General features: G+C 33.3%; 1 protein-coding gene across 3 annotated transcripts in view; it reads left to right on the forward strand.

Annotated features, from left to right (window-relative positions):
• Nucleotides 1–25,493, forward strand: part of LOC118201233 (uncharacterized) — a 75,727-nt gene that overhangs the window by 36,329 nt on the left and 13,905 nt on the right. For all 3 annotated transcript variants that reach the window (XM_085814050.1, XM_035373292.2, XM_085814051.1), the window contains 4 exons: nt 696–848; nt 6,158–6,322; nt 17,717–17,852; nt 21,498–21,601. In XM_085814050.1, coding sequence (XP_085670176.1) covers nt 696–848; nt 6,158–6,322; nt 17,717–17,852; nt 21,498–21,601 — 558 coding nt within the window. The remainder of the gene's footprint in view (nt 1–695; nt 849–6,157; nt 6,323–17,716; nt 17,853–21,497; nt 21,602–25,493) is intronic.

Consider the following 25,493-nt stretch of genomic DNA (forward strand, 5'->3'; position numbering starts at 1 on the left):
CCACACTGAAGATAAGATGAACATTATTCCAGAATTAAAAAATGGATGCAACGAAATCGATATCTGTTAGAAACACAGTTTGTCCGAATCTACAGCTGGTACCATATACATGAAATTTAAACTCTTGGAGGAAATTGTTGAGAAACATGGAACATAAGGATGTTGAAGAAGCACTGCTGAAATTTTCCGCCATTTAGAGAGGCTGTAATCTGCCATTGCTTCAGACAAATGCGTTAGACAAAGGCAATGAATCTGCTAGACACTGTGCAAAGTCTCGAGAAAAAAAAAAAAACGAACATGAAAATTAATAACTTCTCGTAACAATAATTGTAATTATATCTTCATCGGATTTTTTGTAAATTAGGTTTATTATTGACTTCTTTTGGTAGATGTAATAATGTTAATCTGTTCATTTTACATATTTTTGGAAGATAATACCTTTCTTATATTGGATCGGATATAGCGAACAAAACGTTGCTAACTTTACTCTCTGTTATAATAATTTTTTTTTTTTTTTTTTTTTTTTTTGGTGTACCATTTTAATAATTATCTTTTTTCTGTGTGATATAACTTTCTTTTTTCTTTTTCCATCTAAAACAAAGTTATTAGGAAATTAATTAAAATTCACATTTGAATGAGACGAGAAGTATTGAAAGGCATTTTAAAATGTATGATACTTTTTTATTTCCCTTTAGGGTCACTCCAAAGCAGTTTATCCTCTCGTTTTCGTCCCAGACGATAAGAGTTCATTAGATGGTAAAACAATCAGTGAAAAAGATATCTTCATCACAGGTTCCTCAGATAAGACAATCAGAATATGGTGCTTCAAGAATGCAAAAACAATGAATGTAAGTACCATATTTTTAAAATTTTTACAGGTATTTCTCATCATGCAACAAGCTGTTATATCTTGATAAACCCATCATAAGTTGCAAATATCATAAGGATTTCATACATCTGAAAAACTTATTAATCAAGCAACATGAGTACTCGGAAAATAAATTCACAGATTAGTTCTGAAGGCTTCTGTATTGCAGTATAAATCTTGAATATCTAAAATGAAGTGCACTTCTGTATTGCAGCGCAATATGGGGTTTCTAAGCAGCAGGCATTGTTTCGACCCTCCGGTTATTTACCAGTTCCAAGGACGCCAAAGCAATAGTGGCGCAATAATCAACTTTTCTATAAGAGATGGCTGCAGCAAAGAATATAGAATAGAGGTTCTTTGGCTAGAGCAAAGCGAACGAAAGATAGGTTCACCTCATTTACGTGGAAGTTCGACCAATGATTCTGTGACAAAACATTTTACATTAGCCAGGCAACTAAGATATTAAACAATGTTGTTTGGATTAAGCTACCTTAAATGTTGACCTAAACTATTAAATCTTGAACATCTAAAATGATTTACTGAAAACGAAAAATAGTAGGTTTCTATAGATATTCGATGTTCATGTTGATATGGATAGTAAAAAATATTTATAGACTTTTATATTTAATATTTATAGATTTTTTCTTAGCAAAAATTTTAAATTGGGTTCCCTCTTTTTTGATACTTCTACTAAATTTATTAGGAGATAATATAATCAATATTCCTTTAGTAAATAAATTATTATTATCTTACTTTGCAGCTATTTCGCAAGTATTAGAAAAACTTATTATCGAACTAAGATCTTTCTTAGCAAAAATTTTAAAGAAGAAGTTGAAATTACTATCTAAAATACTAATTTAAATTTTGACTAAAAATTTTTTTTCATTCATGGTTTTAAATTGAATTTGTGTTCCTTGGAGACGGTATATGAAAAGTTTTCTTATTATAAATCATTATAGATGCAGCCGATTGCAACCAAAATAGGAAGTGTGCAACTATATGTTATAGCAGTCCTATATACAAAATGCCAACGTTCTGAGGCTATTCGTTTTTGAGTTTTGCGAGATACGTACATACGTACGTACGTGTAGACGCCACGAAAAAAATCTCTTTTGAATCCATTTTAAATAAGTTTTATAATTCGTTTGGGGAAAAAGTGTTCTTTATTCTGTCCTTACGTAATTCATTCGATAGCGGCCAAAACGGATATTTTCGTTCAAATATGACACCGGAATTTTTCGTGATTACAATATTTTCTTTACTTCGTACAAGGAAGTAAAAAGGTACTAAGTTCTTTCACTTGTGATGGAATTTGAGAACATCTGGTAGAAGGCACTGGAGCAGCGATTCTTCTCGAATTGTTTCGGGAAAATATCAGCTTTAAACAATGCAAATTTTTTTCTCATTTCGTATTTTCTTATCCCAAGCATGATCTGTGTATGCCTATTGGCTCATCAGCTGATTAGTAGCACAGGTAGTTTGACCTAAGTTTATATTGCAGTGAATAGACTGGCTGGTTAGGGTTTCGTGTTTTTTTCTACATATAATGTAAATTAAAGCCAAGTTACCTTAGAAAGATCTCATCGAAAACATCTCGACTCTTAGGCAGATAAGGCTTTGCGTGCTATGCCTTACAATAATCTTTGTTCGCCTTGTATCCAGGAGACTGGAGATTTTCTGAATGTTTAGCTTTCTTGAAATTCGGAAATACCTAAATTCGCAATTTAATCGTTCCCAAGATTCGAGGTGCATTTCCAGAAATTTTCGAGATTTTTAAAAACATTGTTTACTTAAAAGAAATCAGTTGTTTTGACAAGGGTAAAAAAAAGGCAAGGGAGTAGTAAGTTGTTTTGTATTTTTTAATTTAATTCTTTAATATAGTACTTTTTTGCAGTTATGATAAATTTTTATTCAAATGCACATTCAATACTTACAAAGTTATTAACTGATTTACCCGATCAACGGGTTTTGTTTTTGGACCCCAAATTCCAGAATTAGAGTTTCTTTTATGTTACTTAATTTTATACAAAATAGTATATTTTTGAGCATTTTTTAAATTCAGAGTTAATTCATTTAATTCTTTAGATGGCATTTGACAAGAAATTCTAAAGAATCTCGAGATTTCTCTCTCTCTTTTTATTTCATAACTAGCAGAAGTACCCGATGCCAGTTAAATTAGACTGAGAGTAATGTATCTAACAACAAAGAGAACGATACCGCTGTAATACTTCTCTAATAACGATGCAAAAAATGCGATTCATAGTCATACATATTTCACTCTGATGTGATATGAAACCCACATAAAAAATTTCGATAGAAAAATAAACAAATTCTCTATCATTATATCCTCAAAAATGCGCGCAGTTTTTAATGATTTTCGTCTTTCCAATCAAATGGTCGTTAAATGCTTAAGTTCCATCCAATATTTTCCCTAAATTCAATTTTAGTCTATTAGATGTGACAAAAATTGATCATAATTAATCAGAAATCGATAAAGCAAACAAAAACACACACAAACAGACATTTTTCTTTATAGATATAGTGTTGCCACTCGTAAAAATGAGTGCGAAAATTAGTGTTTTCAGAGGTTTTAATTAATATCTAGGCTGATTAAAGTCGTACGAAGATGGGTACAGTCGAAATGGCTTCCCACGAATTTTTGGAATCGGGAACAATGTATTTAATGTTTGGCAACGCTATTTTTAACTCATTGTAAAACTTAGAAATTTTTTATTAACAAATTCTACAATTTAAAAGCGAGCAGTGGCAACACTTCTCAAAATAAAGCAGATTTTTATCTCCAGACTACGAGACTGTTGCCCACCGGAAAAATAAGGACGAAAATTAGCGTTTTCAGAGTTTTTTATTAATATCTCTGCTTTTAGCCACCTTTGTTAAAAAAAAAGTGGATGTCTACCTTTCTCAGAACCCAGAAAAGAATTGTAAAACATTTGTAATTGTAGAACTATAATAGTGACTGAGTTATTTGCAAACAAACACACAAACAGACATTCTTCTTTTCATATATATAGGTCATCGGTCAAAACTGACTGCACCAAATACGTTGAATTTAATTATTCAGTGCTTGATGCATGTTGAAGTATTGAGTAGCATATCCAACACTTAATTCCACACTGAAATGTTTATAAGAAAATTGGCTTTCTAAACTCATTAACACAGAACAATGACATGCGTGCGTTTTTATGGCTCGTTTTTTGTTGCAGTTGTTACATTAATATCAACTTCTTCGACATGCTTCTTTATGTCACCTCAAATGTAGGAAGTGAAATGGGACATGCAGAGTTGTAGGAAGTGAAATGGGATATGCAGAGTTTCATGAGAAAGGAGCAACGCTCTACTTTGCGAATCGTGTTCAACATGAGTTGAATCGTCGGATAAGAGGATGCTGAATTGGTAGAAATGAATCTATCATATGGTTCTCAAGAAATTCTGATCTTACCGCACTAGAATCTTCCTCTAGGATTTTTCCAAAAACTGAGGTTTACAATCAAAGAAATGATAATCTTTAACTCCTCAAGGAGAAGATCACACAGTTAGTTGTAGGCGTTATATCACATATTTCTGCTAGAGTATGGATCAAATCTGAATGTCGCCACATCTCTCATGATGCTAATGATGCACGTGCTGAAATTTATTGATTTTAATCCTGATCTTTTCGAGTGAGAGAAGACACCCGTTAATGGGCGGGAATAATGACACCCATTAATCGCCATGGTGGAAATAATGATAAATATGGCAGACATACTGGTTGCCTATTAGATGATTAGAATTTCAGGAAGCACAACGAGCTTCATAGCTAAACCATCACTTTATTTTTGGACGAATAATTTCTTCCCATACATCTTTTTGATTGGTACAGCCCCAGGGTTGCTATAAGCATTCCATTATTTGATATACGCATATCACATTATTAAACAATAGATAAAAGCTGCAAAGCGGCGAACAGATGCTAGTTAGGCGATGAAAGCGAGAAAAACTACTGCGTATTAAGCAGATGGAGTATTTAAAAGCTCGGCTCCTTTTTTCAATTTTGAATAGTGATTGGATAAGAGCTTTCGCATTGCAGATCAGTTCAGATGAAATAATGACGTAAATAGCGCAGTACAGATTCATGGAGTAAAAAAAATTGATTTTTTTTTATTGGAGTAAAAAAATGTAGTAAAAAAATTGAGAGTTAAAAGAGATATTGCCAATTAAGTTAGTAATTTGCGATTAATTTTCTTTCATATTTTATATTTTACACACACATATAGATACATAATTTTGCCAATATTTTAATCCTCATTAATTACGTAAACAAGTATCAAAACACATTTAAAATGATTAATAATATTAGTTTAACTGCAAGAAAGAAAGAACAATAAAAAGCAAATTTGCTAATAACGCGAATAAGTCATATGTCCAAAAATTAAAATATAAACATATGATTGATTTAATAAAGCTCTTTCTCAAATGCATAGATGTTGGAGACCATTTTTTGACAAAAAATCAGACGAATTTGAACCTTAATTTGGAAATTATTAACTTAAAAAATTATAAGTCATTGAAAAAACTGAACTCATCTGATTCAATACTATCTTCGAAATGGCCTTTTTATTTACAAACAAAAAGGGATGAAATAAAAAGAAGGAAAAAAAAGTAATCATAGTTACTGTTAGTTTTTTAATCTTCATAAAGGTACCAAATTTTCTAAAGCATTTTTTACTGTGTTTCGAAACTAGGCAATTAAAACAATATAAGGAGCCAAATTTTATGTGGTGAAAATGTTGATGAAATCCGATTAATTTTAACATGGAAAATAGACAAGTTAATAAGTGGAAAATAGACAAAATAACTGTTTTTTAGCATTTAATTCCTAAAGCTAAAACAAAATAAAGTAAAGGAACAAAGAAGTAAGAAAAAGGTTTTTAACACTCACAGAATCACATGCTTCACATATTGAATCCATTTAAAAAAAAAGTTAATACCGCCGAAGTTGCAAAAGAGAAAAAGCTAAATTAAGCTTACTAGAATTTTATTTGTCTGATGCTGTTGTCAGGTCTAGTCTAAGGTATTATAATTGTTTCTAAGATAGGAAAAGTGAAGAAGAATTTTCTTTTTAGAACAATATCGTCCGTTTTAATTTGCACATTAAACATGCAATGTAGTAGAACAGTTTTCTATAACCTAAATTCTATATAAACTGCCGATAGTATTTTGTACAATTATATAGTGACATAGTTGTTGATACTGTGCTTCTAATTTTACAAACGTGATTTGTTGTTATAGGTATTAAAAGGTCATACAGGCACAGTGAATGCTTTGGTCCCAGATCCCGAAGGAAAATTCCTCTTCAGTGGGGGTGGAGAGGGACTTATTTGCTGCTGGAACATCTCAACAGGAGAATGCGTTCGACAAATGACGGGACACGAGAGTGCTGTTCTCAGTCTCATTGTAAGTCTGATCTTGTTTGGATCTTTAATCCATTTAATGGGTATCAGTTGATTCTAATGACAAACGTTTAGTGTGCCTTAGTCTGACCTTGCTTAGTTCTTGTTAGTCTATGCTTTATAGAGACCGGAACAGATTTATGGTGTCGAGCTAACTGCACAAGTGTTAGAAGCTAGGATTTCTAAGTGTTTCCAAGTGCCCTCAAAATTGATAGATAATTTTAAAAATTATAGCCTGTGTCCTAAGAAGAAGACCCCAAAGTATTCAAGGGAAGTTAGAAGCTCTTTCATGAATCCGCCTTTGATGGGAGTTTTAATTTTTGTGTCGATAAGAAACGTCAGAATGTTAAATTTGTAACTCCCTTAAGAATAATATCCGTTAAGAATATAATGAGAAACTTTCAGCCATAAAATTTAGAAAGATATAGTTTTGATTATCTTGAAAATAATACGTATTATTTTTTTTTATCCACAGGTTAGATTAATCTAACAACTTTTCGCCATAGCCATCGAGTTGTCAAATGGCAAAGAATTTTCTACCAAACAAAATTACCAAAGATTTAAACACATTAACCAATTTTGCTGATGATCAGCAAAATTGGTTTTACTGAAGAAAAAAATTGCTGATTGTAGTATTGAAAAAGTTGCTGACAGAAGGATATTCTCACATTAGTTTTTGTAAATTAATGCTTTGGTAAAGTAAAGATTTACAGTAAAGATTTAGATCAAATACAGGAGTTTCTGTGAAATACTGCAGTGCTGATTATCTTAATTATAAACGAATTTACTCAGAAAGTGAATACTTACACTTTACAGACAGACTAAGCAAATCTAAACCATTATGCCGCGAATAATTGCGCCGAAAATGTATACTGCAACATGATTAATAATGCAATTGAAATAGTAATCCAGAAAATGAGAAATCCACATTTAAGTACCAACAGTGAAATGCACACAATAAAAAAGTGCTTCAGAGAAAATGCAATTCAAACAATCAAATAAAAATCAAACGAAGATATACGAAAACGTAACAAAATACTGATAGTAAGACTAAAGGCAAAACAGGAAATATATGAAAAAATATATACTTACATATATGCGTAGGCAGCTAGGAGAAAAAATTGTTATTTTCGAAAAGACGCGCTGCAGAAATTCTCGTCTTTATTGTCTTTGAGGATTTCAGAATGAAACAGATTTAAGTATTTGAAATGCTCCGAGGCAAGAGCGTTACTGTAAATATTAGTATTTGTCCTGTTTAGGAATTTTTCAATGGGCTTCCATTTTCTTATCTTCATGTAAAATTTGATTTCTGTCAGGTTACTGTGGATTTGTGATAATGCGCAGGAACTTCATCTGAAGTCTGACTTTTGCGTATTTTTTCGCTGTTGTTCAGATATGTCAAAACAGCTAATTGTTTATAAATGATGGGAAATACGAGTATTGTTATAGAAAATGTTATGTATTATTTTGTTGTGTACAATTATTACGTATTATTTTACTGTGCATAAGGTATTCTTAGTAATTATATTATTTTACTGTGAACAATGAACTTGTAATGTTCGTATTTAAGAATAATTTAAGTAAATATTTAGTACTGTTTAAACTTTTCGTTCAATTACGGCAAGCTGTTTTATATTTGGCTGAAGATGTGTTACAGTTAAAAGGGCGCGGGTGTATTTCTGTTTCTCACAAGTCGGCTTCTTGTGGGGGTCAGGGGTCGGACCGCCCAGCTGCATTTTCCTCTTTTCGTGGGATTGACCGCACATGTTTAGGGTGTGGAGGCGAGAAAGTATTTCGGCCTTTCTAAAGTAGAGAACTGGATGACGTATTTATTACCTACGGATGACGCAAGTTTAACTGAATTACGATTGAAAACATTCTTCTGTTGAGCTGGAAAGAAAGGGTCTGTCATCTGGTACAGAGTTCTGAATTTTTTCGAATTCTTGAGGCTATTTATTGCCTCTGTTCTAGTTGGCTAGTTGAGGTCCAAGTTTTGCTTAAGACTGGCTAAATTTTGATTTTATTAATATTTGATCCAATAGTGAATTAGAGGTTTTTACGTTGTGAGTGTCTATCAAGGTTTCTTAAGCCCTTGCACGGTAGGAGTAGAGGGAATTTTTGTGAGATTTGGTCCAGTTTTGATATACTTTTGAAAGGAGCGTAGCCCGCTTGTGGGCGACCGCGGTAACGGTTAATATTGTTCATCTCCGAGATACTGGCCGCGGGGACCGGTACGAGCTCATTGCGGGCTCCCTTCGGATATACTTCGGCCAAAATTGACGGAAGGTCTGGCGTTATCCCGGACCGGCAACTTTTGATTGAGAATCATGTTTTTGACGTTTTCCCACTGGTGGAAGAAAGAGGTGAATCTGAATTGCTCGCCTTGAAGTTCCAGTTTACTTTGGAAATCATCATTTCCTGACGTCTGCAGTGGTCTGTTGTCTCCTGTTGTCCATTTCCTGTTATTTTACAAACCGTTTTTGGAATAAAAGGGGTTCGAAATAAAAGGGAAGCGCTGATTTTTTTGAGTTAAAATGCTGCTGGACGGAGGATAGAGGAAAAAAAAATTTCGTTGTGTTTTGAAATGAAAATTCCTGTTGTGCTTTGAAATGAAAATTCCCGTTGTGCTTTGAAATGAAAATTCCCGTTGTGCTTCCCGTTGAACTGATTTCAGTATCGGTTTTCCTGACAGCGATGAAGTTTTGGCAGTTATTGTTTCGACGTTTTGTGACTGGATCCGGATAACTCTCCAAGTCCCTCAGACTTGTGTTACACGAATTCCGTGAGTGTACATTTTTATTTTCATTTTTGCTTTTCTTTTAATAAGTAATCGTTAGTTTTTTTGGAAGTGTAAAATTCTAAAGCTTTAGCTGACATTTTTATGTAGATTAAAATTCGAATATTTCCTGTTAATCAATCAATTAATAGTTGAGAAAGTATTAATGAGTAATTTATAATTGAGAAGGTGTTAGTTATATTTTTTAATGTTTAATTGTCATGAGTTTAAATTCTTGAGTACATGTTTAAAAGATTAATAACTGTGAGGTGTTTCACTATGATTTTTGTATAAATTGAATAATGTTAAAAATGAGATTGATATGAAAAAAAACTATGAGTAACTTTTAAAAAACAATTTTGTAGGGGTAGTCTGGCCAGCTATCTAAAATTATAATATTTGGATTATTTAATAAATGTGTTTATTGATTTAATTAGTGTATGTTTATTTGAGTTTTCTCTTGTGGTCTACTGTAGGTCACCCATATGATCATTGCGGAAAATATGGTTATTTTCGAACCTGGGTAGTAGAAAAATCAGTCTTAAGTGGTTGTGACGATCGGCTTATTTAATTTATTTTGATTTGATGAGTAGACTTAAGTGTGAGATTTATCCTTCTCTGGTGTTTTGAAGAGTTCTGTGTTGCATTTTACATGTTGTTTTTTAGGGAAATCTCTAGAGTTGTATCGATATTGATGTGTTTTAGGTTGGAGATCTGAATTAGTTTTATTTTAGTGAGGGTTAGCGTGTTAATGATTTTGTTGCGGAAGTGTATTTAACATTTTGTTTTGATAAATAATCTTTGATTCTAACAAAACACCAGGGATGAATCTTTCACATTCTTTGATATACAGAGGCTGTTCGCACATTTTTTAGAAGATTTTGGTAAGCGATAATAAAAAATCGTTTGCTGCAAAAGAAGTAATTGCAATTGTACTATGTTTCTAAAAGTCAAAATTATCGTCTGTGGCTTGAAAGTTTATTTTTTTTAAACTTTTAAAAGTTTAAAAAAGTTTTGTTTTTAAACAAGTTTAAAGTTTTGTTTTTATTCAAAATGGCAAATTTGACAAAGCACTGGTTCGAAGGCTACATTTACGCTCTTTCCGAAGAGAAATATGCATACTCCGTTATCCATAAACGATGTGAGAGTCATGGTTTTGTGATATCTAAAGCGTCGATAGGTAATATTATCAACAAGAAAGAAAAAAAAATGCCAAATTGGAGCCTCAAGTGGGACAAGAATTCCAAACAATTATCCAAGGAAAAAACGGACATCTTCGACTATTGCAAAAGTACGTTGTTTAATGTTAAAAGAAAATCCCCCTAGTCAAAGGACAGTTGCAAAATCATTAAAATGCTCGGTGTCCACTGTAAACAAAATGATAAACGTTGATTTAAATCTTATGAAAGCGAAAAAACGCAATGTGCATCGTCTTCTTCCAAAGCATATCGCTCAACGCAGGACATGTTGCAGAATTCTATATGAGAAATACTTATCCAAAGAAAAATGGAAAAAATTGTCACAATAGATGAAGCATGGATGTATTTAAATGAGTGTAACAAAAAAAAAGGACCATTTATTATCATAAAAGGGGAGAAAAAAATTTAAGTACATGGTTCAAAGAATCGAAAGAAAGTTTTTCTAAGGGATTCATGATTGTTGTTGGTTTTTGCTTATAATGGCAAGTTAAAAATAAAGAGAGTGCAAAAAAATGCCAAGATTAATTCCAAATACTATCAGGAACATATTTTATCGCCAATTTTTCTGAATGAAATACCATCGCTTTACCCACAGTGCCATCAATCTGTGAGACTCCATCAGGACAAAGCTAGCAGTCACACATCAAAATCCACTGTAAATTTCCTAAAAGAAATGGAACAAAAAACTGGTATCATGGCCATAACCTTCACTGATATCCCTACCAAATCTCCCGATGTGTCACCTATGGATTTTTGTGCTTTTGAACTTTTAAAAACTGCATTATACAAAAGTTGTCCCAAAACACTAACAGGACTCTGGAAAGCTGTTCGAGAGGAATGGGATAGAATATCTCTTCTGCCACTTCAAAAGGCATTATTATCCTGGAAATTGTGGTGTTGAAAGATAGTTCAGAATAAGGGATGTCAAATAGAACATTTAAAACACAAGAATTTTATGTAATTTAGTTTTGTGAATACAATATACATCGTCTAAAAAATGTGGGAACAGCCTCTGTAGGATTAAGATTTTGATTATGAGAGTAAGTGTTTAATTTTAGTTTATTTTTTTTATGTCGCGGCACCAAAGAGAATGTTAGTTAAGAAGTTAGCCAGCTTTAAAAGTTAAATGTGAAAGGTAATTTAATTTTAACGTTTTCTTTCTACGTAACAGTATTATATAGTTCATTGTGCAAACTGAAGCAAATATCTGAATGTTATCAATAAGAATTGAAAGCAACAAAAACAATACTGATTATGACTAAGAGAGAAAAAAGCTTAAAAAATCTGAAAACTTTCAAATTTTATATTACGTCCAAAAGGGGCTTTTTTTAACGTTTTGTGTGTTACCTTTATTTAATAAATACCATGTTCTTCGTACTTAAACCATCTAAAATTCAACAGCAATATAACAAAATATTTAAAAAGGGCATGTGTTTAGAATTTCCGATACACAGTCCCGCGAGCTGGAGTTTTGACAATGCGAGAAACATATATGCATTCGTGCAGATTCTTCATAATTTAATTTCTTTAAATATAATGTAGGGTTCTAATATTTAGTGGCAAGAATTTAAAAAGCGATTCGTTGTTTTCTAGTTGGCGACGCAAAATGCCATAACGTAATTAATAGCCCCTCTGAGCAAAATGCCCCTTTGGGTTAATAATGATAAATTCTTTGCTGAGCTTCTAACAGTCAGTTTTGCCTTAGCAGTATAAAACTTCTACTCTATTTTCATACGCCAAACATAACTTTTAGCGAAACTAAGCATTTTCTATCACAAATACATTGAACTGTAAGGAGTACTCGAAATTTACACTAGGGCAGAAAAGATTCAACAATTATGGGAAACTATCGAAACAGAAGATTGTAAAGCAATTGTTTTCTGCTACTTTTTTTTAAAATTGAAGTATTTTATAGAATAAAATGCATTGTCTGCACTATATTTTACTTGCCATTTAAGTAATGGTATAAACACGTGCAAATAAGATTTTAAATTCTTTCAGTAGTGTGGAAGATAATGAAGCAAAAGGAACAACAGTTCTGATTTCTTAAACCTTGCAAATTTAATAAGAGGAGTTTTATTTATATACTTTTAATTTAATTTTTTTTTAAATTTTCCCTTCAATTTCAAATGTCGTTGCATTTTTAGCTCAAAGGTAGTTCGACCGCTCGAACATTTTTTTTTTTTTTTACTAAAATTTCTTCGTCTCCTTCCCAGTTTAAAGGATGGCTGGCGAATAAAAGAGCGTTTTTTTAGCCCAAAGGGTAATTAGCCCAAATGAGTTATTAGTCTCAAAAGAGCATTCCGCCTAAAATCACAATACAAAGGCTGTATCACTTTTTGAATTGTTCCCACCATGTATATTATTGTCCTGCATTATATTTAAAGCAATTAAATGATGAAGAATTTGCTATGTTTCGCCCATTGTGAGAAAACAACGATACCAAAAGCCCTCAGATTTTGAATAGCGTAGTTCATCAACCGAATATGAAACCTGAAAACCCGAATTTGGAATTTAGAAACTGATTTATTGTCTATTTCATATTTTGTAAAATTTTAACAATTTTTTGATTAAAAAACTCAACAATTTCAAACCGAGCAGTGGTAACACTGTAGAGAATAAAACATTTTTATCTGCAGCGCGTAGGACTGTCTATCGGGAATTCTAAAGATATGCTGTTTTTAAATATTTTAGCCCAACCTGGTAATAGCCCAAATGCTTTCAAGACGCGTACATGAAAGAAACGTCCCTTTATCGGCGTAATATAAAATCTAAAAGCTTACAGAATTTTTTCACATTTTATTTTATTTTATTAGCAAAAAACGAGCGTTAACACAGAAGGCTGTTAGTTCCAAAACGAGATTTTGCGTTGAACGACTATAGAAGTCCAAATCACTTTTCAGATTGTTACCGCCAAATATTACCGCGCTGTATTATATTTAAAGAAATTAAATAATGAAGAATTTGCATCAATGTACGCATTTATTTTTCGCATTGTGAAAAAACAACGGTACCTAGAACAATCAAATTTTAAATAACGTAGTCCTTCATCCGAATATGGGTACATGGAAGCACGAATTTTGAAATTTCGAATTTGTTTTATTGTGTATTTTATATTTTGTGAAATGTTATTGACGTTCTGATTAACAAACTCCATGATTTCAAAGCGAGCAATATCAGCATTGTACGAAAAAAAAAAAAAAAAAAAAAGCAATTTTATCTACATGTGCGATACTAACTATCAGAAATTAAAAGATAGGCTGTTTTTTAATAATTTAAGCTCAAAGGAACATTAACCCAAATACTCTCGAAACGTGTGTGTGTATGTAAATGAGAAAAACGCCGTACAATGCTTTGTGGGTAATGTATGATCTGCAAGCCTTGAGATGTTTTTTTTTCCTAAGCTCAATGGGACGTCAATAGGTCTCGGCATTTTGCGTTGAATCACTTAAATGCGATGTAACATTTTTTAGTCTGTTGCCACCAAATATTATCGCCCTGTATTATGTTTAAAGAAACTATGCAAGGAATCATAATAAATAAGTAATAAAGTAAAGAAATGATAAAGTCATCAAATTTTGAATAACATAGTCCTCCAAACGAACATGCGCACCGAATTTGGAAGCCCGAATTTCGACTTTACTTTATTATCTGTTTCATATTATGTAAAACTTTAGCGAATTTTTGATTAAATTAACTCAACAGTTTCAACGCGAGGAGTGGCAAAACTGTAGGGAATAAAACATTTTTAACTTTAGCGCGTGAGACTGTCTACAAGAACTCTAGATATGCTGGTTGTAAATATTTTTAGCGGAAGGTGGCATTAGCTCAAACGCTCTCGAAACGTTTATGTATTCTTAAATAAATAAATAAATAAAAAGTGGGGAAAAGAAGTAAATAAAAAATCTGAAAGTTTTCAAATTTTTTATTACGCCCAAAGAGGCTTTTTTAAGGTTTTGTGTGTTACCTTTGTTTATTAAATATTATGTTCTTTGCAATTAAGCCATAAAATACAATTCAACAGCAATATCACAAAATATTTAAAGGAGCATACTTTTAGAATTTCTAATACACAGTCTCACGCCCTGGAGATAAAAATGTTTATTTTCTCCGTACAGTGTTGCCAATGCCTGCTTTGAAATCGTTAAGTTTCTTAATCAAAAACACATAAATGCTTTACAAAATATGAAACAGATAATAAAACAAATTCCAAATTTATACTTCCAGATGCTCATATTCGCGTGGAGAATTACATTATTCAAAATTTGATGGCTCTAGGTATCGTTGTTTTATCACCGTGCGAGAATTTATGCAGATTCATTATTATTTAATTGCTTTAAATATTGTAACAGCTTTAAATAATATTAAAATCTTGTAGTTTAAATAATTTAAATAGATGAACATTAAGGTATTTGTGAATGGCAATATTTGAAACCAGACTCGAGTGCCTCGTGCGACTCTCGCACGAAGAATGTAATTTATTTTTAAATGTTAGAATATGTTTTCTCTTCTTGTTTGTATGTCGCCATTTTTTTTAGTGTTAAATAAAAGTTATTGCTGTGTTCCATCATTGGAGTTGCTTCATATTGCCAAAGAAGCATCACAATATTAACAATTTCCACAGTGATATGCCGGCTCATAGGGATTCGACGCAAAATGTCAAAATGAAATAAAGCATTTCTGGGCTAAAAAAAACCCCGTTGTTTGGGCTCAGTATAAAATCTGAAAGCTTTCAGGGTGGTGTTTTTATTTTTATTTATTTCTTTTATTTATTTATTTTTTTAAAGTCTGGAATTTGAGCAACGAAGAATAATGGCTCTTACTGCCAATTCATTTTCTGTATCTTAATTTAGGATACGTTTCACTACGCTGCATTTGCTTTCATACATATTGACATGCATATTAACTCATAGGTAATACATATATCAGTGTTACTATGCCAATTAAGAAACTGTGTAGTGTCTATTACGTTTTTAAGCAGGAAATACGAAAAAGGAACGATGCCTTAGCCGAGACTCGAACTCCAGACTTTCCGATACTAGCCATATGCACTTTCCAATTACATCCCGAAAGGTGTAGGGAAGGAGGTATAAGGCATTAGGTATAAGAAAGAGGTACAAAGTTCCTTAACACTATACTCAAGGTTTGGATGCTTATTCATAATGATAAATGAGTATTTTAGATGGAAATGTGTAATTGGAAGGATAAATCTAAACCATGGTTTTTTTTTTTTTTTTTTTTTTTTTTTTTTTTTAGGTAATTTGTCGTGTAAAATTATTAACGTATGGGGAAATTTCAAAACAGGGGAGAAGAAATACATTAATTAAACGTAATAATAACTGGCATCAACTTTTAACACTTTTTAAAGTTAAAAATACTATTAACGTCTTTTGGAAGGTATAACGATACTAATAACCCTTTCTATATCAAGACAATTTTTGTAATCATCATGTTTTGTGAGATGATTGTTTTCTTTTCCTTATAAAATCAGATACAATGAACCATCGGCTGTAACGAACCAAACTTTAGGTCCCTTGAGTTCGTTTATAGCGGGATTCAGTTACAGCTAAGGCGGTCTTGCGTACTACATTCTTTGGCTGCCATATAGGATTACATAGAGAATGGAGATTGCGAGTGATCAAAATTTCGTGTCATGGTGGATTTATGTCACGAAATGTCCAGCTGCGGCATGGCAGCTTCCGCACAAATCGTGATTAGGGTTGCCAGAAAGCGGCAAGAAAAGGCAGAGTTGCCAGATTTTGGGCGTAACCATCCATTTAGCCGCATTTGGAGACAAAATTGGCGATATGCTACAGACTGAGCGAGAACATTCTAGAACGCATTCTTAGCGGTTTTCTCCAGAGTGCTCTCGAAGGTAGGTCAAAAGCTATATATACGCTGCTGTACGCGGAGTATAAGATAATGTAGAGTTCAATAGTAGTGTCTTAAGTTGAGATTAACTTCGACAGAGTCGGGAGCTGTACTTTAGTGCTTTGACGTGAAGTTAGTTGTTTTCACCATTATAGCCTTTTAGAGTCATTAGGTTATTTTGAAGCAGGAGACGTGTAAAATGTGCAATACCCTCGCCGGGACTTGAACCTGGACCTCTCGAATACGGGCCGAGTGTGCTACCGTTACACGCCGAAAGCATGCAGAAAGGTAACCTCTTTTAAAAGGCGACTGGGGGTTAAGGGACCCAATCACCAAGTTCCGGTGTTGAAGATTATCATTCACCATCTTTTAGTTCGTGCGCCACTGTAGGGTCATATGGAGTTTTTATGCTGGGGACACGAAAAATAAACAATGCCCTCGCCAGGACTCGAACCTGGACTTCTCGAATACGCGCCATTCGTCCTAACCGTTACACCACGAAGGCATGGTAGATGGAGGAAGAAAATACCCTATAGCTTGATAGCTTGAAGGATGTGATGCTGATTGTTTCAGCGTGTTTATCGTAATTTTTAGACGACCATAAAGCGTCTTTGGAACAGTTCTGTGTGATACTGACGAATAAATTGTGTTTTGACTGTTCAAGTGTTGTCATCAATTACTCCAAATCCACGAGCCCTTAGAACGCACCAATATTTAATTAAACAACATAATTTATAATATATTTGAATTTTGCTTTGACACAGATTCAATATTAATGCGTTGATACAAGTTATCAGCTCCGTTATTATCTCATTCATTTTCTCATTTCTGGACGTATAAGAGATTATGAATTTGAATCGACTCTGACTGTTGCAACTCTAATTTGCAAGTTAATAAAAGGGTGTAGTATATGTAATGAACTCGTAGGTGCGTTTTTAGGAACTTCCTATCACTAAACTGCTTCTGCGTACAATGAAACGCGTTAATTCCGAAAATTACCGTATAGAACCAACTTTAATTTTCACTTTCATTTACAAACCAAAATTATGCTTTAAGGAAAGTATAAGCTCGAATATTTTTCTTTTTCTGTTGCTTTCCTTTTTAAAGAATTTCACAGAAGATGATGAAATTTCTCAAATTTAATACGGATTTCAACATGCAGATACGAAGTGTAATAATGAAAGTGTAGTTATGAAGCAAACCAAAAAATTAGTATGGTTTCTTGAAGTTATAACTAATAAAAACTAGAACAAATTGCGATTTTCATTTTTTTAAATGGCACTTCCAGTTTACAAACTCATGATTTTACGAAATATATTAACAATCCGTACGAATATGTAAAACCAAGAGTCCACGAGAACATTTGGGAAGTGTAAGAAATTTAACTTAAAGAAAAACATAATTATTTCAATTAATCTTGTGGTTTTTGCAAAATTATGTTTAATCTGTAATAAATATGATTTTTCGAAACGTTTGAGTGAAAAATAATAAAGTCATCCAGCATTTATTCTCTAAATCATTCATAATAATTCATAATTATTTCTGATTTCAGGCCCATAATAAAATGTTGTACTCATGCAGTACAGATCAGACCGCACGTGCATGGATAATGGAGTACGGAGAATGTATAAAGGTTTACAGAGGACATACACATAGTGTAACATGCATCAAGTATTATGATGGATATGGTAAGTTACTTGATATTTCAATGTGATTAGAATGCTTTGAATTTTTTCTTTTAAAACACAAATAAATAGCCCTTATTATGTAACCTACTCGTTTGTAAAATATAAGATTTAGTTGAGAGTATTAACACTGTTAACATCCTTTATTACACAAAAATCTTAAAGTGCTAATTAGTTAGTGGTTAATAATAGTTTATTAAAAATGTTTAGTTAATAATAGTTTATTAAAAATGTTTAGTTAATAATAGTTTATTAAAAATGTTTAGTTAATAATAGTTTATTAAAAATGTTTTAGTGGTTAATAATAGTTTACTAAAAATGTGACTAGGTCTTATGGAAAAGCTATCCTCAAATTACACTACCCGACACTGATAATGCAACACCATGAAGGAATGCCTTGAAAATTACGCAAATTTCAGCGTAACCGCACGTCACCGATGAATGATGTGAAATGGACAGCTCTCCAGCGTACGTTGAAGAAGATATAAGTGAAGGAACAAGCAGAATGTTCGATTTTAGTGCTGTTGTTTCTACTAGGGAAATCATCGCAGAAAATTTGTTCTTCCTCAGAGAACACGTGTAATAGTGTAATAGCAGAGAATGCCAGGTCGTGGTCAACGGAGGCTGTTCCAGCAGACAGACGATACAGGGGTATGGTGATCGGACTGAGAAGGGCAGGTTGGTCCATATAGTAAATCTTAGTTGACACACACCTGGACAAGTCCGCAGTGTACCCGCTATGGCGACGGTGGTTGGAACAAGGAAATGTTGCAAATGCGAGGGGTACCGGTGCGCGTAATGGCAGACCGCACATTGAGTTGAACAGTGTTAAACGAATGTCGCATACTGCGCATGCCCAAAAAACAATTTGGCGTAATTACTATGTTGGCGCTATTTGAAAAGAAGATAAATACGGTATATGGTAGATGTACCGCCATCTGATTGTAAACAAATCTGGCGTTTAAATCTTCGTAGAGTATAATGTAAATGTAAATTAATTACTGTGTTAAAATACTATTTTTTGCTGTACTGCTCAAACAAGTAGAAAGCTGAAATTATTGCGAAGTAATTTGAAGCAGTGTTTGCATTCAAAATGTAAAATATAATACCTATGAAATTTTGCACATGATGCCGCGTTGTCGTGCAGTGGGACGTTCCACAACTGCTGCCGGATTGGACCTGTCTCCACATCGACGGACCTTTGGAACTGTACAAATTTTCGTTCAGAAAAAGACTGAAATTTAGGATATATTAGTTGAAAATTTATTCATTATACTTTTAAGCAATAAAAACAATTCAGGATTTACCATACGTTCCATTCGTACATACATAAAGAAACACTGAGGAATATAACAAGTGCTTGCAAATAACACTGAAGAAATTTTACAATTCCTTAATGCTAGTTATTAAATTCTTTGAAATGAAGAAATAAAAGCGCGAATATACGCTAACAAACTAAGCGAGATACTCCAGTTTACAATTACTGAATTATAACATGTAAACAAATTACATTTAAATAACGAATTATTACGAACATATGTTAACAAATATTAAATGCACTGTTATTGACAAATTACAATGAAATATATATTAGAAAAATAAGCAAGTGCAATCGGTATGGACGTTAAAATAACTAATAAGCAAAGTTCCACAACATTACAGTTGTAAACATCATTCGAACACACTCGACAGCCATGGTGATCACGAATAAGCTAGCGTAGGGTTGCTTAGTCGCCAATATTTCTCCCCGCGCCAAAGGTACACCATCAAGCATGCGCAGTAAGCGAAATTTGCTTAACATTGTTCAACTCAATGTGCGGTCTGCCATTACGCTACCGGTGCAGCCAGAGTGACGTCAGGAACCGTGGGTCGACGCATCCGCCGAAGCAGTGACGAACCCGCAAGTCACTTCTACCGCCATTCTGCAGCAAGTTCAAGAACCCTGGAAGTTCTCATATCGACAAAAACCATTTGCAGTCGATTGGCTAGTGGCATTCACTCGTGACGTCCGTTAAGAAGACTGCCCTTGACCCCATATCATAGACGCCAACGTCTGCAACGGCTCGAGCGATGTGGACGATGGAATGGCACAAAGTTGTGTTCTCAGAGGAGTTCAGGCTTCTGTTTCTCCAATAATAGTCGCCGCGTACGAGTGTGGCGTCGATGTGGAGACAGGTCCAATCCGGCAGCAGTTGTGGAACGTCCCACTGCACGACAACGCGGCATCATCGTTTGGGGCGCAATTGCGTACGATTCCAGTTCACCTATAGTTCGTATTCAGGGCACTATGACGGCCCAACGATATATGGATGATATGCTGCGGCCGGTGATACTCCCTTACCTTCAAGGAATGCCCAGTGCCCTTTATCAGCAGGATAACGCCAGATCACACACAGCTCACATCAGCCAACATACTTTGCAAGGTGTATAGATGCTTACCTGGCCATCGTTCTCTCCCGATCTTTCACCAATCGAACACATTGATTGGACACTATTTGCAGACCCTGCCATTACCGCGTTCAGGAGACAAATTGTGGCAAATGGTTGACAGGGAATTGAGAGCCATTTCTCAGGACACCATCCGTAGTCTCATTGACTCTGTACCTAGACGTGGTTCTTCGTGTTCGCCGTACAGTGTGGTCCTACAGCCTACTAAGCTGACGCTGTTATCTCTCTGTATTATACACATTATTTCGAAATAAAGATCACTTATTGTTCATTACTATCTCGCTCCGTTTGTCGAGTTTCATCACTTTCTGGCCGACCCTTCTTGCTGTTATATTTTCAATGCCGGGTAGCTTACTTATAAAATGTAATGCTAGAAAACTCAAAACTCAGAGCAGTTGTTCGATCAAACTGTAGAGGAATTAGACTTTTCAAAGCAAGTATGTGAAAAATCACAAGTACCTTTCGTGATATTTGAAACAAAACTTTTCCGTTTGTCAGTCGGGCATGCCGTCACTTTCACCACGAAGGCGTGTGGGAAAGAAGGATTAAATGACTTACATTCTCTTTCTCATTTAAAGACTGACTGGTTAGAAATAGACCCATTCTTCTAAACCCGGTGAATTGTTGTTCACTTCATTCACTTCGGGCGCCATGTTTAGAGTTGTAGAGCTATTAGGTTATTTTTTGAAGCTGGAGACGTGAAAAATGGGCAGTGCCCTTTTAGGACTTGAACCTGGACCTCTCGAATATGCACTGAGTGTACTTCCGTTACACCTCGAAGGCATGCAGAAATGAGAGAGAAAAAACTTTATGTACTCCCCCTTTCAAAGGGCGACTGGGGATTAAGGAACCCAGTCACCAAATATTGGTGGTGAAGAATCGTCTTCTACCACCTTTTAATTCGGACACCGCTGCAGAATCTGTTTAGAATCTTTTGAAGTATGAAACTCGAAATTTAATATGTAATTTATCTAATTGAAAAGGGACAATTAAGGTATTCTTTTCTTTTAGAGGGGGCAAACGTTTGTCTTCTTTTGTCATTGTGCAATGACACATTCTTATTGAAAACTTATCTCAATTTGATATTTGTCATTTTGATGTCTTTCATTATGCGTACATTTACGTATATGAAAAATATTAACACAAGGTAGTGTACCTAATCTACGTTGATTAAATATGAAACTTTTAATCTTTCTACAGTTTACACAGGATGTGCGGATACTTCCAGCAGGATGTTCAAAGCAAAGACAGGAGAATGCAAAAGAATTTTCAAAGGACATGCCAAAGCAGTAGTTCAGATTGAGGTAAGCGAAGCACATGGAGGAATAAAATTGGATTGAGTTTAAGAAATTGATCAACAAAAATTGATGTAATTGAGTTTAATAAGCACCATCTAATAATATCTCAAATTTCATAATAGAAGATAGAGAAAAAAAGTTTTAAATATTTTTTATATTTAATTTACAGATACACTCAAACCAAACTAAAAATAATGTCAGAAACAATAGAAGAAAATATAAAATGAAATCAGATAAATGATCTTTTGAATAAGAATAGGTTATTTTAATAACATGTTTCTCTTACTAAGTTGATTTTTATGCGTTGTATGAAGATAGATAAGGAAAAATAAAAATGAGAAAATCATCGTGTTTATCAAATGCAAACAGAGATTAATTACTATTTGCAGTTGATACACACGAGTACATCTCTGTTCATAAATTAATAGTCATACTCAACTATAAGGAATTGAATGAAAATCACTTAAGACTATTATTTCATAAAAGGATACGAACTATTAGTATATGAACATTTATAAATGGATACATACTTATTCTAGTCATCTTTTTTCAGATGCGAATAGAGATGAACAATATTTGTACTTGACATAACTTCAAATATACATAAATGTATTATCATAGATGAGTTTATATAAAGGAACACACATGGTAGGGTTTTAATTTTCTGAACATTAAGTTTTAGAAAACATATCATGAAAATTTAATTCGCATCAGAAATGTTATGATTAAGATAAATTTTTACTACTAAAAGTATTAATTTCATCATAGTCCATCATAGCCGTCATAGTCATCGTCATCATCATCATCATAACGACCACCATTAAAATAATTGAATAATTCTTTTCCGTGCTGCTTCAACCAATTCGCAGCATCTTTTTCTCAAAACAATTTACCTCAAAGAATATACTCCTAAACTTAGAGTATAGAACTCTAGAACACCTGCTACATGTTAAAAAATTTCGCAAAACATATCTCGATGACAGTTCTAATTGAAATGTAAAAAATATTGTCTGTCTTTTTTCGAATTAGACACCACGGAAGCTCACACAGTTTCTTTAGCGCTCCTTATATTCCTGGAACCATTAGCATAATGTCTTAGTTGACATCTGTCACTGAATGATCGTCGCGTCTTCTCATGTTGCTTGGATTTTTTGAAAACGTAGAACCGTTTGAATAAGAGACAATAGTTGGGTCAGAGGAGAGAAATCTAGCAGATAAGAAAGTTTAGATTGGCAGGGTTTTGTTTGGGATCAATGAAACTCAAAGTATTTTACTCTAATTTCCTTTGCTCGAAAGGTGATGAGCAAAGTCTTGGAAAATAATTTAATCTCGTTTGCACTGCAACACAAACTACGTTGTCACGGCCTTCCTCACTTCCTGCATTTTTTTCCACTAGCCAATGCTAATCATGCACGCCATCTAATAGCCAAATTCAATTATTGAAAACTTTCCGCACATGATAATACTTTCACACGAACGTTTCGAACAGCAAGATATACTATCGCTTCCTTAATATCAATCATAAAGCAATCATATTTTCTTTCCGTTGTACAGCTTTTATGCAGGATACTAGGAATTATCATGAACTTAGTTATCTAATGAACCAATTACAATGTTTTAGCCATAAAAGAAAAAAAAATGCATGCTGCTTTAGGAATACAATAATTACACCTGTCTTGCCTTTATTAATAAAAGTGTCACTTTTCATTTGGAGGATCTACTTTAGTGAATCACAGCGGGGTCGACATCGCTTATCGGTAGCCTTCTGATGAGATATGAGGGGACGTTCTTTGTCAAAGAATGAGTTGAGAGCCGATTACCGCCCTCTGGGCAATGCTCGAAAAAACGCGTTGAAAAATTTGAGTAATAGTAAAAATAATAGAATGCGTGTTTCAGCAAATAGAATAAATTTTTCGCTGAATAAATTTTCTGATTAGTAAAATATCTTTAAGGTTTTATTTAATTATAAACAAAAACGTTCTCGACCTTCCTCCCTGCGGCCTTTATGTTGCAGCAATTTAGCTACCCCTCTGGTATGATGATTAGTGACGTTGACTGCGTACCAATGGGTGCGGGTTTGAATCGAAGAAAAGGCATGGATGTTTGTAAGCGTACAGTGTCTATACGACAAGGACGCTCAAAATACACGGCTAGCTGGAAGTCCTCTGGAGAGGTTGGTAATAGACAAAGAGAAGTGGAAAGCTCTAGGACTGTCTTCAGGGTGTTCTTCCTCAAAACGGGGACGGAATTGCAACTTAGTAAGTGCGGCGAGACTATACTTATGCGACCAATGATGAAATTATGGTAGAAAATTTAATGGCCAGCAGTGTATTAATTTAAATTTTTCACGCAAAGCAACTAAAGAACAGGTAAATGTAGAATTCAAGTTAAATTAATTAAAGCATATGAAAATAGAACAAAGATAACAAATTTTCCCATACTTTCATTTTTATACTCTTTAATACTCTTATATACAATATATTGCAATGAAAATTCCATTTTATATAAGATCTTTAATTTTAGTTTTATTATATTAAAACAAGCAGAATTACTTTTAAACATTTTACCGTATCAGGTAGGCTATGCCAATGTAAAAATTAAAATTTAGATACAGAAACTGTTAACATTGTTTAAAAAAATATTTAAATATGGTAAACAAAATGAAAGTAACAGAGAAAGGATATAATTATCATTAAACAAAAGAAAATCATCCTTCTGATTCTAGTAGCAAAAGAAATACGGTAACCTAAGGTAAGTAATTCATAAATTTGTTATACCAATGGAGCAGTTTATTAATTTCCCCGAAAATCTTGCCTAAATTTCACAATAGTAAAATGAATATTATTTATTCAGCACTACAAGAATCCTTCTAAAAGAAGATTTCCAATTATGAAAAAAATCCGTAAGACCATCAGAAAGTCTACTGCAAATTCTTGAAATAAGAGAGCGTTTGGTACACTACTGTTAAATACTTATAAACAACAACAAAATAATGGTAAATTTCATTGAAACAAATATTAAATTTTCATATGAATTTAGTATCCTCTGTATTTCCGGCATTTTTACATTGCTTAAAAAAATCACGGAATAAAATGGTTATAATAAATAAATAGCATAAAGAATAATAATGGAATAAAATGGCATAACAATGGTTGCACAGAAATCGTCATAAATTCCGCATAATTTTAAATATTCAGAAGTAACGAAAAATAAAAATATATGACAATTTCAGCTTTGAAGAGTCTTATAGAAATAAGAAATTAAAAAAAAAAAAAAAGCTTTCAGATTTTACATTACTCCCAAAGGGGCGTTTTTTTAATGTTTTGCATGTTACCTTATTAAATATAATGTTTTTTGCGCTTAAACAATAAAATTCAAATCAACAGCAATATCACAAAATATTTAAAAGAACATATCTTTAGAATTTCCGATTCACAATCTCGTGCGCTGGATATTTGTTTTTTCCGTAGAGTGTTGCCATTGCTCGATTTGAAATCGTTGAGTTTGTTAATCAAAAATTCGTTAAAGTTTTACAAAATATGATATCGATAATAAAACAAATTCCAAATTTGGGCCCCCAGATGCCCATATTCGGGTGGAAAAGTACGTTATTCATAACTGGATGGCTCTAAGTACGTTGTGTTATCACAATGCGAGAAACATGCATACATTTATGCAGATTTTTCATTATTTAATTTCTTTAAATATAATACAGGGCTCTAATGTTTGGTGGCAACAATTTAGAAGGTGATTCGCCGTTTATAGTGAATCAACGCAAATTGTCAAAACGAAATTAATAGTACTTCCGAGGAGTCCAAAGGGGCAAAGGGCTAAAAATACTTGAAGGAACAGATTTTTGTAAGAATTTTATGCAAAGAACAGGTAGGAAGTTTCTGTA

Source organism: Stegodyphus dumicola, chromosome 3, assembly GCF_044657685.1.
Source record: "Stegodyphus dumicola isolate Sdum_Otavi_A_Nest chromosome 3, ASM4465768v1".
In the NCBI taxonomy this organism is placed as follows: Eukaryota; Metazoa; Arthropoda; class Arachnida; order Araneae; family Eresidae; genus Stegodyphus; species Stegodyphus dumicola.